This window comes from Colius striatus, chromosome 3 (genome assembly GCF_028858725.1).
Source record: "Colius striatus isolate bColStr4 chromosome 3, bColStr4.1.hap1, whole genome shotgun sequence".
In the NCBI taxonomy this organism is placed as follows: domain Eukaryota; kingdom Metazoa; phylum Chordata; class Aves; order Coliiformes; family Coliidae; genus Colius; species Colius striatus.
The window spans coordinates 42,637,907-42,651,609 of NC_084761.1; the positions used below are offsets into that span (position 1 = coordinate 42,637,907).

The 13,703-nt window shown below is 37.0% G+C and overlaps 1 protein-coding gene across 1 annotated transcript; it reads right to left on the reverse strand.

The window, feature by feature from the left end:
* Window positions 1-777: 777 nt before the first annotated feature.
* RRH (retinal pigment epithelium-derived rhodopsin homolog) lies at window positions 778-10,916 on the reverse strand. Its single transcript, XM_061994099.1, has 7 exons — window positions 10,811-10,916; window positions 6,979-7,169; window positions 5,283-5,382; window positions 4,420-4,573; window positions 3,887-4,055; window positions 1,654-1,832; window positions 778-883 (listed from the first exon to the last, which is right to left on the reverse strand). Exons 1-7 carry the CDS (start codon window positions 10,914-10,916, stop codon window positions 778-780), a joined length of 1,005 nt encoding a protein of 334 aa, XP_061850083.1.
* Between the last annotated feature and the right edge of the window lie 2,787 nt (window positions 10,917-13,703).

Genomic DNA, 13,703 nt, shown 5'->3' on the forward strand with positions numbered 1-13,703 from the left:
TGATGAGAAATGACCATAAATATTTACGTAGTTTCATGTGCCTCACAAATGTCAAACTTAAGAGTGTATTTTGTCTCACTTTAAGGATTTTCTGTGCAGTTAACAAGCACTAGAAGCATGTTACTACTAAAACAAAAGCTGTCTTTCCTATAAATTCATTTGGTTGTGTGAACTAAAACTTAAAAAATATGTTTTTATATTACTCTGAAACTAGCACAAAATCCTAAAAGTTGATAACAGGTTCTGCAGGGTTTGGTTAGATACTTTGATATCTTAATATCAATATCAAAGTTCTGATATTCACATACTCAGAACTTTGAAAAGCATGTCAACAGAGACATTTGGTATAGAGATAAATTCACACAGGGAGAATCTAGAATATTTCAAGTCTGCAACATTTTCAAGTTATGCCAAGAGAAAGTAATTCACAAAAGGAATTACAGGTGCAAAATCTAATGTTTCTGAACACAAGCACTTCATGCTTCAGTCTCTCCCTGTCCCTGTGACACATTGTCCAACCTTGTAAAAGTCACAGTGAGCACTTCAACTAGCCTCTTTTTTTTGTGATAGACATATTGAGTCAACAAATCTCACTCTTAAAAACAAAAGTCTTAGTGGATTTTGTCTTTTTGTCTTCTTTATCTATCTAAAACCATTACTGTGATAAACAGAAAATAGCTGTCTGTCTGGGGCAGATTAATCTTCCAAAAGATTAAATAACTTTAACTCATATTTCACTCCTTTCCATGTAATTTATGCAGGAAAATGTCATGAGTTCTACGATGTCAATGCACTTTGAGATACGCTCATAGGCAAGGCATTGTTTATAGTTATCTCTTGTCTTGTCTGACATCGCACCATTGCCAGGATTGCCCTCCGAAACCTGCAAACGACAAGAAAGGGAAAGCAGAAAGATCATTAGCTGGAGAAAGAAATACAAAGAAAAACTCAGTGAGCTGGCCTTAAGTACTGCAATAGTTTTCAAATTTAGTAAAACTTCCATTTATAAAAAAAAAAAATGTATTTGGAATTCAAAACGACCTGAGCCTTTTTCACCTCCATGTACACAAACAATCCAGTTTAGTTTAGTGTTTCTTCAGTATAGGGCACAGAACCTTTTGCTTCTCCCAGGACAGGGTATAGCCATGACAAAGATAACTTACAGAATGGGGAAACAAAAAAGAGATATTTTTCCATTGAATCAGCAGGATCAGTTAAGTTGACATAGACAGAGATCACAGGCTCTGCTTCTAGGTCATTAGGGGAGAAAGGAAGGAAACAAAACTTAGTTCTCCATCAGAGGCACTGGCTTGGTTAGAGCATTTGATAGGCTTGCTCAAAACAGAAGAGTCTGATCTTATTTACTTAAACAAAAAATGTCAGTCCATCCTAATTGGTCAGAATACGGCACATGTCAAATCTAGCAAGAAAACATATAGAAGTTGCGTGTCACTAAGCCACCACACCTTTTGACCACAATCATTAAAACCAGTCTACTGCTGATGCAACCCAATTCCATTTGAGAAAGCCCAAAGGGACTTTCAAAACTGTCTTACAAAAGCTTTGATAATGTATTCTCTACAGATGATAAATCTGTATTTGATGATATGCTGAACTCATGAAGTAAACTGATAGTAAATTAGGAGCACTTACTTTTTGTTTGCAATAACATAAATGCAGGGATTATAGAATGTGGAAGATTTTGCGAATAGAGGAGCTATGATGGCCATTGCAGAAGAAATTTTCTTTGGGTCTCCAAAGGAAGACCATAGACATACAATAGAATATGGAGACCATGCCACCAAGAACATTACAATCATCACAACAGACATCTGTAAAGCAAGAGGAACAGACACATAACCAGTGTTATCTCAAGACCTCACAGTCTGACTTCAAAGCACATGCACCTACCTGAAACAGAGCTATCCAGAACCAAATAACAACACATAAACAAGCACATCTGACAAAACCTGACAGGTGTAACAAAATCTCACTTTGGGGATTTAATAGAAGATCACACTGACAAGTGTTTTGGCACACTGTTATTTCATTACATATAATCTTCCTTCACAGTCAGCACCACTGATTATCTTAAATCTCCTTGTCAGGAGTTTAAATGGCCAGAGAGGACTTCACGTGTGAAACATGACCACCCTAACAGGTCACACTAGGATGTTATTACAAACAATAAATTAAAATAGAGAGAAAAATCTAAGCCAAAGTTTTAATAAGGCCATTAAGAAAAATGTTTTGTAAGGCTTAACCATGGCACAGTTAAATAAAAGAAAGTAAATGTTCTAGGGCAGAAAGGCTCAGTCCATGTACTTAAAGGAACCCAGAAGTGTCTGCTTGGTTTAATGAAGCATGAAAGCCATGCTCAAACATTGTACTGAGGAGATATCTGCGCAGTCACATTTTCTCTGCCTGTCTGTGAGGGAGAACAATCTGGGCATGCTGGGGCTCACACTCCAGAACACACCATGCCACAGCTAGAACAGAACAGCAGCAAACTGGGTATAGTAGAAGGATAAAAGAGGAAACAATCAGGCTTTAGTTGGGGTCATGAATCAGCAATGGAAACTGGAATGGAAAACTCAAATTAATCAAGAAGACAAAACAAATCACTAGAAAACCAAACAAAACTACAGGGCTCTTTATATGTACAGGTTGCCCTAGTCTTGTTTACCTATGCCCTTACCCAGTCTTTCTGTGATGAACAAAAGGAGAAACAAGAAGCAAGTAGCTACTTTGTAAGAAGTGGTCCAGGGCATAAGCAAAAAACAAGCAGTGACTCTCTCCACAGAAGATTCCTACTTAAATATAAACTCAGTATCTATTGATAATAATGTAAACAGAGTACCTTTTCCTTTAGAAGTTTGTTTAGAAGCCTGAAAGATGCTAATCTGTGTAAAAGCAAGCAGTCCAGTTCTAAAGAAGGATACTGTTTAATTAAAGTCAACATTTTTCTTCCTATTTAAAATAAATATATATAACTCAGTGTCTTCAACTGCAAAACAAAACAATTGCCTTTTCTTCACAAATGTGAGTCTAAATCTATACCTGAATCCTCAGTTTCAAGCATTCTGAAAAGTCTTCAGAAGAGGAACATGCTCAAATTATTATTTTTAGGTAAAAATATCATTTTTCAGAATTGAACAATGAAAAAGTTTTCAAAAAAGTATAACTTTTCATTGATAAGTAATTCAAAAGCAGTTCAGTTGTCCAGTTCTCTCACTTTTTTTTTTACCATGTCCAAGCATAAATCTCATCTTTACCTAAAATCAAAGGAGCTAGTGAACTTCAAGCTTTCTCACGGACTTTTACACCTTAAGAGAATGTCAATCTTCCAGGCAGGATGTATCATTTTATGCCATAACTCATATTTGCTACTGCTTGCACAACAAAGAGATAAGCACAACACACAGGAAAGAATAAGGTATCAGAACCATACAGTTCAGGAGCTTGGTAATGCACTTTCATTTCTAGGCCAAGAGTTCAAATCAGAGTTGGCGATCCATTTCAGCTGAGGTACACCTGTGAACATAGGAGAAAGCCTGCAGACACAAAGAGTAAAATTCCTCCTAGGACACCTCTAAGATACATTTCTATGTAGTGAGAGAGAGCAGAGGCAAATTCATGTTTTTCCCAGCCTTCAAAGTAGTTATTCATCTGAAAAGAGTACAAGGTCAAAAAGTAAAGAATCTAGTGTTGTAACTGAAGCCAAGAGTTTCCACTAAGGCTAAATTTCAGTTAATATTTAGTATGAAAGGAAAAGGGGGAATGTAGGAAACAGAAATGTTTAAAATTACTGCCCTGTTCCTCTGCCCCCACCACTTTTACCCCAAAGAATACACTTTAAAAAACTCCATGCCTTCATTTACTATACCTTTGTCACATCTACTTGGTCAGACCAATCTATGTTGATGTTTTCCAGGCAGTTACTGCTGGCATATTGTTTCATTGTCCGGGAAACATTGTAATAACAGTAAAACATTACTGTTAAGGGTCCAACAAAATTAACAGCAATTACACTCATTGTGTAGGAGACAAAGGACCTGATAAGACAGAAAAAAAAACCACAGTAACTTACAAATAGTCATGCAGGAAAAGTTATTAAAGAATTTGATAGTTTGATTTTATTATGAAATTTTAAAATGAGTTTTTAAATAATTGGAAACATTTTCTTTAGCATTAATATTTTATTAGCATCTAAGGGTCTTGCAGTTTTCAAGCACAGCTCAATTCCTATGTTTTTTTTTTTACCTAGTCTTGCTCTATATTTTTTTTTTAAGTGATTTTTATAACTTTGGCTTTATACTTCAGAAAGTGAAGAAGTTATGCTCATACAGTGGTGAATTAAATAACTTGAGCATTCAATGAGATGGTAAACATAAAAAAGCGAGCGAAGGGGAACCTTACACATCATTTTTCCTCCAATTTACTGTGCATGTTGCACCAGTTGGATCCGGAGCATAGCTAGCCCAGCCTAAGGTAGGCATGGAAGCCCAGAAGATTGCATTTATCCAAGCAGCAAGAATTAGAGCAGCATAGCTACGAGCAGTCATTCTTCTTCCTGTGGCCAAACATATACAATCACAAATCATTGTCATCTTTTGCTTCTTCCCAGGGCTGAATTTGAACCAAGTGGCTTCAAGCAAGTACATACCAGGTTAACAATGATCCTTTCACAGGCCTGCACTCCCAAATGCTGCGGCATACCCATTTCACACTGCTGAATAACATCTCAAGCTTTCCGGCCTCCCCTCCACTTAAATCACCCATTCCAACTCACAGCATATAGGCAATATCTGATCCTAATCACATGGCAAAAAATGTATTATGCAACAGTGCATTCAAGTACATCTCTGCATGATTGCAGAGGGAGGAATTAGCCATTACAGTACAGCTGTAACAGAGAGGAAATACATCCAGTACAGGGTCAACACAACATTAGAGACACGTCTACTTGACAGAAGTCAAAACCTTCCAAAGCTAGAGGCTTTTCAAGTGCTTCTGTATATGGATGTGGCCCTCTAAAGACGGCAAACAGACGTGAAAATACAATTTATAAACAGAATAACAGCCTAAATATGAAATATTTACTTTCACAAACAATACCATCCATGTCAATCAGACAACTTGCTTAATCAAGTACTGTAGGATCATGTCTTAAATTCAAATTATGCTCAGCACTGTAATTATGGAGCCATTCATAATAAAACAATACAATTGGACTCTTATTTCATAGAAGCCGAACAGCAAACAATTTTTAAGCAAGGTACCTATATCAGGCCTGCAGATTGTCAGGTAACGGTCAACTGCAACAACAGTGAGCAAACCAATACTTGCCATCCCAAAAAAGATATTTAAGGCTGCATAGATCTGAAATTAAAACCAACAAACAAAAAGTTTCTGAGAAAACTTTCATATTTACAAGCATAAATATGTTTATAACTACACTACAATACATTACACAGTCAGTGTTCTCTTCCATAAGCAAAGTACTGAAGGAAAAGATTCAATGCAGGCAATTCGGAGCAGGCCCATTTAAACATTTCATGAGCAAATTGCTAGTGTGCACATCAGAAATCCTAAGGACAGTAGTCTAAAAAGCAAACACCATACTTCAATAAGTAAATGTTGAAGTTCAGAGATAGAGTTGGGGGTGTATTCAGTTCATGCTTTCGAAAACTGTTAAAGAAACTCGATGAGCATTTGATTCATGAAAATAGTTACAGTTTTAGTAAATGTGAAATTCTGAAATGTCACTTTAGTAAATGTGAAATTCTGAAATGTCACTCCTTCCTCTCTTGTATAACCATGCTTTTTCACAGTTATGGTAGAATGATTTTCCCCATTGGCCCACATTTTCACATTTGTCAGACCTACAGAGTGACATTTACTGCAATCCCAACACACTCCAAATGCATCTGCCCAGTCAGCCCATGGGCACCCTGACCAGGAAGGATAACTGGGAGGGCTGCATTACCCCTGGCACCTCAAAAATGCAGAGCCTGTGCCAGACCACATGCCACCAGAAGTTATAATAGAACCACATGACATTCAGTCAGCTCACAAGACTCATTTAGTTTATGTAGACATAAGTTGCACTTCAAGTGATATAAACTCCAAAAGCGTTGGTTGCGAGATTTTACATCAACTTCAACCTACAAGTCAGTCTAGATTCAAAATGTTAAAAGTGAGGCTGCCTGTCAAACAGCAACTAAATTTTGTGTTTGAAATAACTGTGTAGTTGGGCAAGTATAATATTGATGATATGATATATGATATGATATAATATTATATTATATGATTAATATAATATATTATACAATATAATGTAATATAATGATATAAACTTCACATTACTATAGTGGAGTCTTAAGCTCAACAGACTCTTGGAAAGTAGATTTAAATCACAAAACACAGTGAGCAAAGGATTCCTCCTCTCTGCTGTGGAAACAGAATTTTTCAATCAGTCTGTTTTTAAAAATAGAAAGCTACTAAAACCAGGTTAAATCTTTAATGGAGACTAATAGCCTTGCAGGCCTTCATTTCCAATATCCTAAGAGTCCCCTCCAAAAAAACATATATTTGCCAAGCAGAACTCATTAAGGTCTGTCAAGCTCATCATCAAAACAGTAGCTGCATCCAAAGTCTTTCAACTATCAAATGAGTCATCAAATGTGCGTGTGTTACTATAACCTTCTTCATTTGGTAATTTCATTCCCAAAGCCTTCTTAAAGCTATTTTTAAATCTCTAGCTGATTGATATAAGGGTAAGGTTTAATGCTTTCAGATTATAAATTTGGAATTAAATTCAAATGAAATCCTATATCCTGAAATTGCTGGCATTACAGAAGATCAGCTTCAGGTCTAGAATCAAATTTTGCATCTCCATCTTATCTGTTTAAAACATTAGGCAGAGCTACTACTTTGACTGTAAGTGCTCAAAACTTTCTGATTGAATTGCAGTACCTGGCATCCGGTATATCCAAATTTCCAGCTTCCATGCAGGTCAGAGGCAGCAGACATGGGATAACCAATGCCACTAACACCAATGTCAGTAAAAGCCAAGTTGATAATTATTGCATTGGTTGCTGTTCGAAGCTCTTTGTACTTAACAAAGATGCCTAACACAACTATGTTACTGAAAATGCTTATCACTCCTGTAAAAACATAAAAAGTGAAACTTGACAGAAGATACACACCAGTCAGTAATATACAAGCAAAATAAAGTCCTAAAACAAGTTTTATTTTCCATCAAGCATAATTTTGCAAAGAGGACAGACAGGCACCTGAAATGGAAAGTAAAGCTTTACCAATTAGGTAACTTTCACTTGGATACTGCTAAAGGCTAAAAATGAAGTATTTAGCCAAACTTGGGGTTTCTGATGTGATGTCAACAAGAAAGGCAGAAATTCAAAAGCATCTAGGATTACCATTCCAACACTCCAACCACCGAGTACAGAGTTGTCTTCCATGGCAAAAAAGAATGCAAGTTGGTGACTGGCAAAAAAAAAGTAATGATACACTTGATCTAGCAGAAGGCCCCTGCCACCACCTGAGATATTGCTTTCTCAGCAGCAATTTTCCACTGTGCATTCAGACAATAATCCTGAGAAAAAGGAATATATAAGCTTTGATTTTGCAACCCCTATGCCAGCCAGATTAACTTTCCTTTCTGCTCATGAGGTCCCAATTCTTTGCAAGCATCAGAATTGGCTCAGGTTGCCACAAATTGTATTTTCTAAGCCTTGTCAAGCAGTCTGGATGAGTCACACAGCCTGTTACAGTGGCATGGCTGGGTCTGTACCAGAGCCATTTTCTCCACAAGACAAGATCTAGGGCTGTATCACAGCCATGATAAAAGTCCAGCTCTGCACTGAACTTGCTCCTACCTTGCTAACCTGTGTATTTTCAAACTTCTTTGGTCTGTCTGGATTCAAACTGTGCCTGAAGTCTAGTATTACATAAGAAATGGCCTATAGACAAAGAGTTTTAATAAAGACACAAATTACTAAAGCTAAAATGTGCATTCTACTCTCTTCATGTCCATTCCCTCTGAAATTTGTTTGGATATAATGCTCTTCAAGGTGTACAGGACACTCTTCAAGACTCTGTGCATCAGCAAGATTTCTCTGATGCCAGTGACTTATATTAAAACCTCCAGGTCCTCCTTTTCTTATGCAATTTCTTCTTCCTAGACAAATCCTACTATATGGCTTTTGGAGCCAGTTTACATGGCACTGCCATAAAACGTTACTTTGTGTGGGGTATGGGTTTTTTTTGGTTTTATTCTCTTCACACCCAGAGCAAATGCCCATCCTCTAAACTTTTACTAACCTACTATTAATACAAGCTTTCAGTAAACAGCTAATAAGATTAAAAGCTCCCCCTTGTGCCTCAGCAGAGAAAGACTCACAGTCATCAATAAAATGGAGAATTCCAACATGTTCAAGCAAACACAGCCATTTAAAATATATCTTGTAGGTAGTAACAGGAATCTGTAGGTTGTTCAGATTCCTTGGTCTGGCACAGCTGTTACAGTATTGCTGAGAGAAAGTGGAAATTGCTAAGCCTATATTAATTAAAAATTTTAGCACCACTAACACAAATTAATAACGGAGACCAAAAAAAATGTTCTGTGGAACACAATGTAAGAAGAAAAATGGATTCCATCTTGAACAAAGTGAGAAAAAACCCACATACATTCAAGAAATGCCTTCCTCCTGAGCACCAGGTTAAGTAGAAGAACAAAGTTTCTCAGGCAGCAGTTAAGCAGTGCCTGTTAGAAGAACAACAAAGCTGGTGATGGATCTAGAGCACAGGCCTTAGGAGGAGCAGCTGAGGGAACTGGGATTGTTCAGCCTGGACAAAAGGAGGTTCAGAGAAGACCTTATCACTCTCTACAGCTACCTGAAAGGAAGACCAAATGTAAATACAAGACCAAGCAGTTAAGCAAGACACATGGATAGTAGCAACAAAACAATGGTTAGGTATCTGTATAATACAGAATTTACTTTTCCAGTTAGCATTTCAAAATGACACCAGAGCATTTCACTATTACATGCTGAAGGATATCGATGAGGCAGTATTGCTTCCTGCAGCCTGAGCATCCCTGTTGTCATCATGAAAATTAGCACACTACCATAGTTGAGTGCAACACTTAATAGTGGCTTCCTTCTCAGAAAAAGAAGCAATTATTTGCAAAAGGGGAATTCAAACCTTCTAGAAAGCAGCATAATGGTGAACACTGTAACTGTACTTTATTCTTATTCTTAGATATCTGCTTATTAACAGAGCCTAAATTTTCCAGACGTGAGATTTGCTGTAAGGCATTTGCAAAGCAATCAGTCATACTTTCAAAGATGTTACAGACCTTACTGTCAAAATTATTCCTCATTAAGAAAGCAAAGTCCAACCTTCAGGTGAAAGATTTACTAGACTCCTCCAATTATAATTTAAAAAACAGAATAAAACAAACCACTAAGATTAAGAAAGAAGAGATTAGTTGATTCTGACTAATCCCATTGATCACCTATGATAGCTTTAATCCTTAACATCAGATGGTCAAACTATCTGAAAAGACTTCTTTGCAATGAATTTTAATTAAAATATAGCAAGTATCATACATATTTGCTAGATCCAGTTACCTGCAAATAGTGTGGCAGTACTGCAGAGAGTATCTAGTGTTCCAATACTCGGCTATCGTCCATCTCTACAGCTTCTTAAGTCTAACAATCTGTGTAGCTTTCTACCAATTTCCCTAGAAATCTGACAGAAATTGTTGTCTTTGCATTCAAAAATACCCTCTTTACTAACAGCAATTCGATACTCACCACTTCAAACTGATATGCCAACAAAATGTGACTGTCAGCAATACTATTTAATTTAAACCTAAATTACATTAATATTTTGAAGTATTTTAAAAGTCAATTGTAACACAGAAAATGTATGGTACAATCTATGAATAAAACATTTATAAACTTATTTAATTTTCCCTAATAAAGGTATAGAAGGTCTGGTTTTAAACATAGCAGCTTTCAGGTTTTGACCAGGTTGACATTTGATTACTCTAGCACTCAGTGTTTCAGAAGAACATTACTGAAGCAGTTGTGGTTGTAACAGTGAGAAAGTCTTCAGGAAAATATTTTGAAAAAAACAAAAAAGATTCCATAATCATTCAAGTTTAGCCAAAAGCCACTGCAGTCATGGGCAACAAACACAATGTCAAGTCTTCCAGCATGCTTTTTCTAACATGTCATCGATGAAAAATACAGCTGCAGCTGGAGTCTACTCCTCTCTGATTAACGACCAGCTCCCTCCCTCCAAGCCACATTCCAACCCTTCCCCTTACATCCCTCCTAACAGACACCGGCTCACATGCTCAGACTACACATATATTACTACAAACGTGTGGCCCAGGAGAAATCTCAAGATAGCTTTGAGCACATCATAGAAAAATGCAAGATGTGACAGCTATGCCCTATTTTTATCTCTTTTGCAAGCTGGCAGAAATTAATTCTTGCTCTCTTCTATAATTACATATCAACAACATTTTTTTTTTGAGACACAACGCTGCCTTCAAATATAGGGTAGAAAGCTTAGATGTTTCTGCACACTTCAGATGTTTCTGCACACTTCAGTAAGCCTGCTGATTGCTAACTTGTCAGTAAATTATGAAGAAAAGCCATCAGATGTTTGTATAACACAAAATGAAATATCATCGCTGTTACTATACAAAACGAGCATTCAGATTCACAGTTCTATCTTAAACTGTTAAACAACAATTTGTCAATGCCCATACCTGCTGTTATTAAGTAAGCTGCAACTATGTTGTGCTCAGTCTGTGTAAACGCTGAATGAGCTTCATTGTCACTTTCTGAGGAACCGGCTGAATCATTCCAATGCATTTTGGACAAAAGAGACTGTCGTCTATCCTCTGCAATAAATCATCAAGACAACGAAACACTACAAAACCCTGTCAGGCAAATTCTTTCATTATTCAGTAGACTTACTGAACAATTAAAAAAAAAAAGCGGGGGGGGGGTAGAGGGGAGTTCCCTCCACCACTGACAGCCTCCAAGCATGACTTAATTGGACTAAAGTGCAAAGGAGTTTACACCCTCCATCTATGCAGGAGATTGTTAATTAAAACAAAGAGTAGCACAGAACTGAGTACATTTCCAACAGTATGATTAAACTCCATTCTTCCTGCTAAAGAGATTAACTGTCACATGCCCCAGAATTTTTGCTTCAAATCTCTTATGCAACACTTCAGAAACCTCAACAAAAGTTGTCTCAGGTCAGTTGGTTATCAGCCTGGCTTGGAATTAATTCCCGTTATCACAGTGAGTGCACAAAACCAAAGCACAACAAAGATACAAGTGTCAATTTCTTTAAAAAGCTTACTCTAAAAGATCTACCTCTTCAAGATTCTTAGGTTGATCTAAACTCTCAAGCTTACACAGACACAAGAACACAGACCAATATTTTCAAAAGTGAAGCATAATTTTCAGAAGACTCAATTGCTACATTTCTAAAATAGCCTGGTCTGCAGAAAATGCTTGTTGATTATGCCTCACAAGTCTGAACACTCTCTCAAGTACACACAAATATAGGTTTACTTTGGACAAATTTTCAAAAGCATACTACTGGACAAAAAAATATTCAGCATTTTCCAAAGCCATGAGCAGCAGAAACCCGTGTTTTCTTCTCTTCAGTGATGAGGTAGCAGCACACCAGAGTAAAGACCTTTTACAAGATCCTGCATAAGTATTAGCTGCAATAAACCCTTGCCCAAAGAGCTTATATGTGGTATCAGTGTAAGCAATCAAAGACTTTTTCCACCAGTTCCCCTTTATAGTCTTTGTCTCATATCAGTTTTTTACTCACACTGGGTACAAAAGTGAGAAGGATGAGCAATCAGTGGTTCTTCAGTTGTGTGTAGTTCAGTGGCAGCTCAAGCAGGCTCCAAGCCTATGGTTGTGCCTTCTGAGCACCAGTAAAGGTGTAGTGACACAGGCAGTTACTGAAGAATTTTGCCATCCCAAGGAAAGGATGCAATCTCAAGAGCTTTCCCTTCTATGGAGCATTCCCTCCCTCTCCTCAGCTTTCCAAAACAGGTATCTTGCACCTTTCACCCATTTGAGTCTAAAAGGTGACAGACTTTTGCATAGAACTTGTGCAGTCACGTCATTTAGTCATTAGCATTACAGATGGCCATGTGTCACAGTTCTAATGGCAACCATTTTCTTTAATGCCACAGATCTACACTCATTCTTACAGTACTCGGGGTGCTTGTCTTACTATGGTATTTTTTCCTGTCAGAAAAGGATTAGGCAAAAGTAGGGTGGGAGGGTTCAGAAAGGAAAGATGATCTGTTTGGCAATGAAGCCACTTGCCAAGTGCCCCATAGTCCTGCATCTAAAGATAAAAAACACAGTGATAATTTGATGTCTTTGCTTTCCTCCCCTGAAACTTTGGCAAGATTTTCAAAAGCATCTCAGATCTTGCCGCTTCCACACAAGTCAGAGTTTGCAATGCTGAATGTCTCAGAAAAGAAAACCATTACTGTTTTCATTCAGATAGGATTCCGGACTTAGAGTAAGAGACCATACACACTTCATATGTGCTTGTCAGTTAAAATACAAATTTCTAACATGTGCAGTCTATCCTATATACTATCACATTGTCTCTACCTCTTCTTCCCCTAATCTTGGCTGATTTTACAGTAACAGGAACACTGCAGTTCATAAAGTCAAAAAGATAAAGCAAGGTATTAAATATTGAAGTGGGAACTTCACCAGATACTTGGTTCCTAGACCAAATAAAATATGGCTTATCACATTGCTTTGGCATATCAAAAAAAATCCAAAACCTCAGGCTGTTTATATCCTCCAATAACAGACAGCATTGCTAGTATTAGAGAGGCAAGTGATGCTCTTTACCTCTTGTCCCAGACCTCTGGCAAGAAAACACAATCTCTATTTAAGTCCATTCTTTGATTTGTAGGTATAGATATCTGTCTGTATAGATACAGGCCAATGTAAAAGTCATTACAGGGTTTAGAAAGTTGCTTTCAGTTACATGTATATTAAGTAAAGATATTTCAATCCACAAGTGATGAGAGCAAATTTGCATTAAAAACTATTTTTAGAAATTTTTAAAAAGATAAACCAGAACATCTTTTGTATTTTCACTAAAAAACCAAACCAAACCTTCACATGTTTATTAAGTACATGACCACTGGAGGGCTCTGTAAGGCAGAACTTCAATCTAATTTTAACAATAGATGCAAGGGATTCAAACTGAAAAACAAATGGTTTTTTTTTCCCCTCCCTCACAGAGACTTTTATTAGATTTAAAATGTTGATTAGGATTTTGACTCTGAAGACATTTTCAGATGACTGAAGAAAATACCCTGAGAAATATGTGACTTCACAAGCTTACTTGCCATAATTCATGAAGTAACTGTTTGTTAAGACAATACTGTTTCTTGCCAAGACAATGCTCCACACAAGTGCAAATAGTTTTGCAGCAATATCTATGTGACTATCCAGCATTTCTTCAGACAAACATCCATAACTTTGTGTCAGTGATAGAGAATCCTTTCCATTCTACAACAGCCAGAGCTGTTGTAAAATATCTCAGTTGTTTTCTGCACTTCACCAAATTTCTCTGATAATGTAACAAGGCAA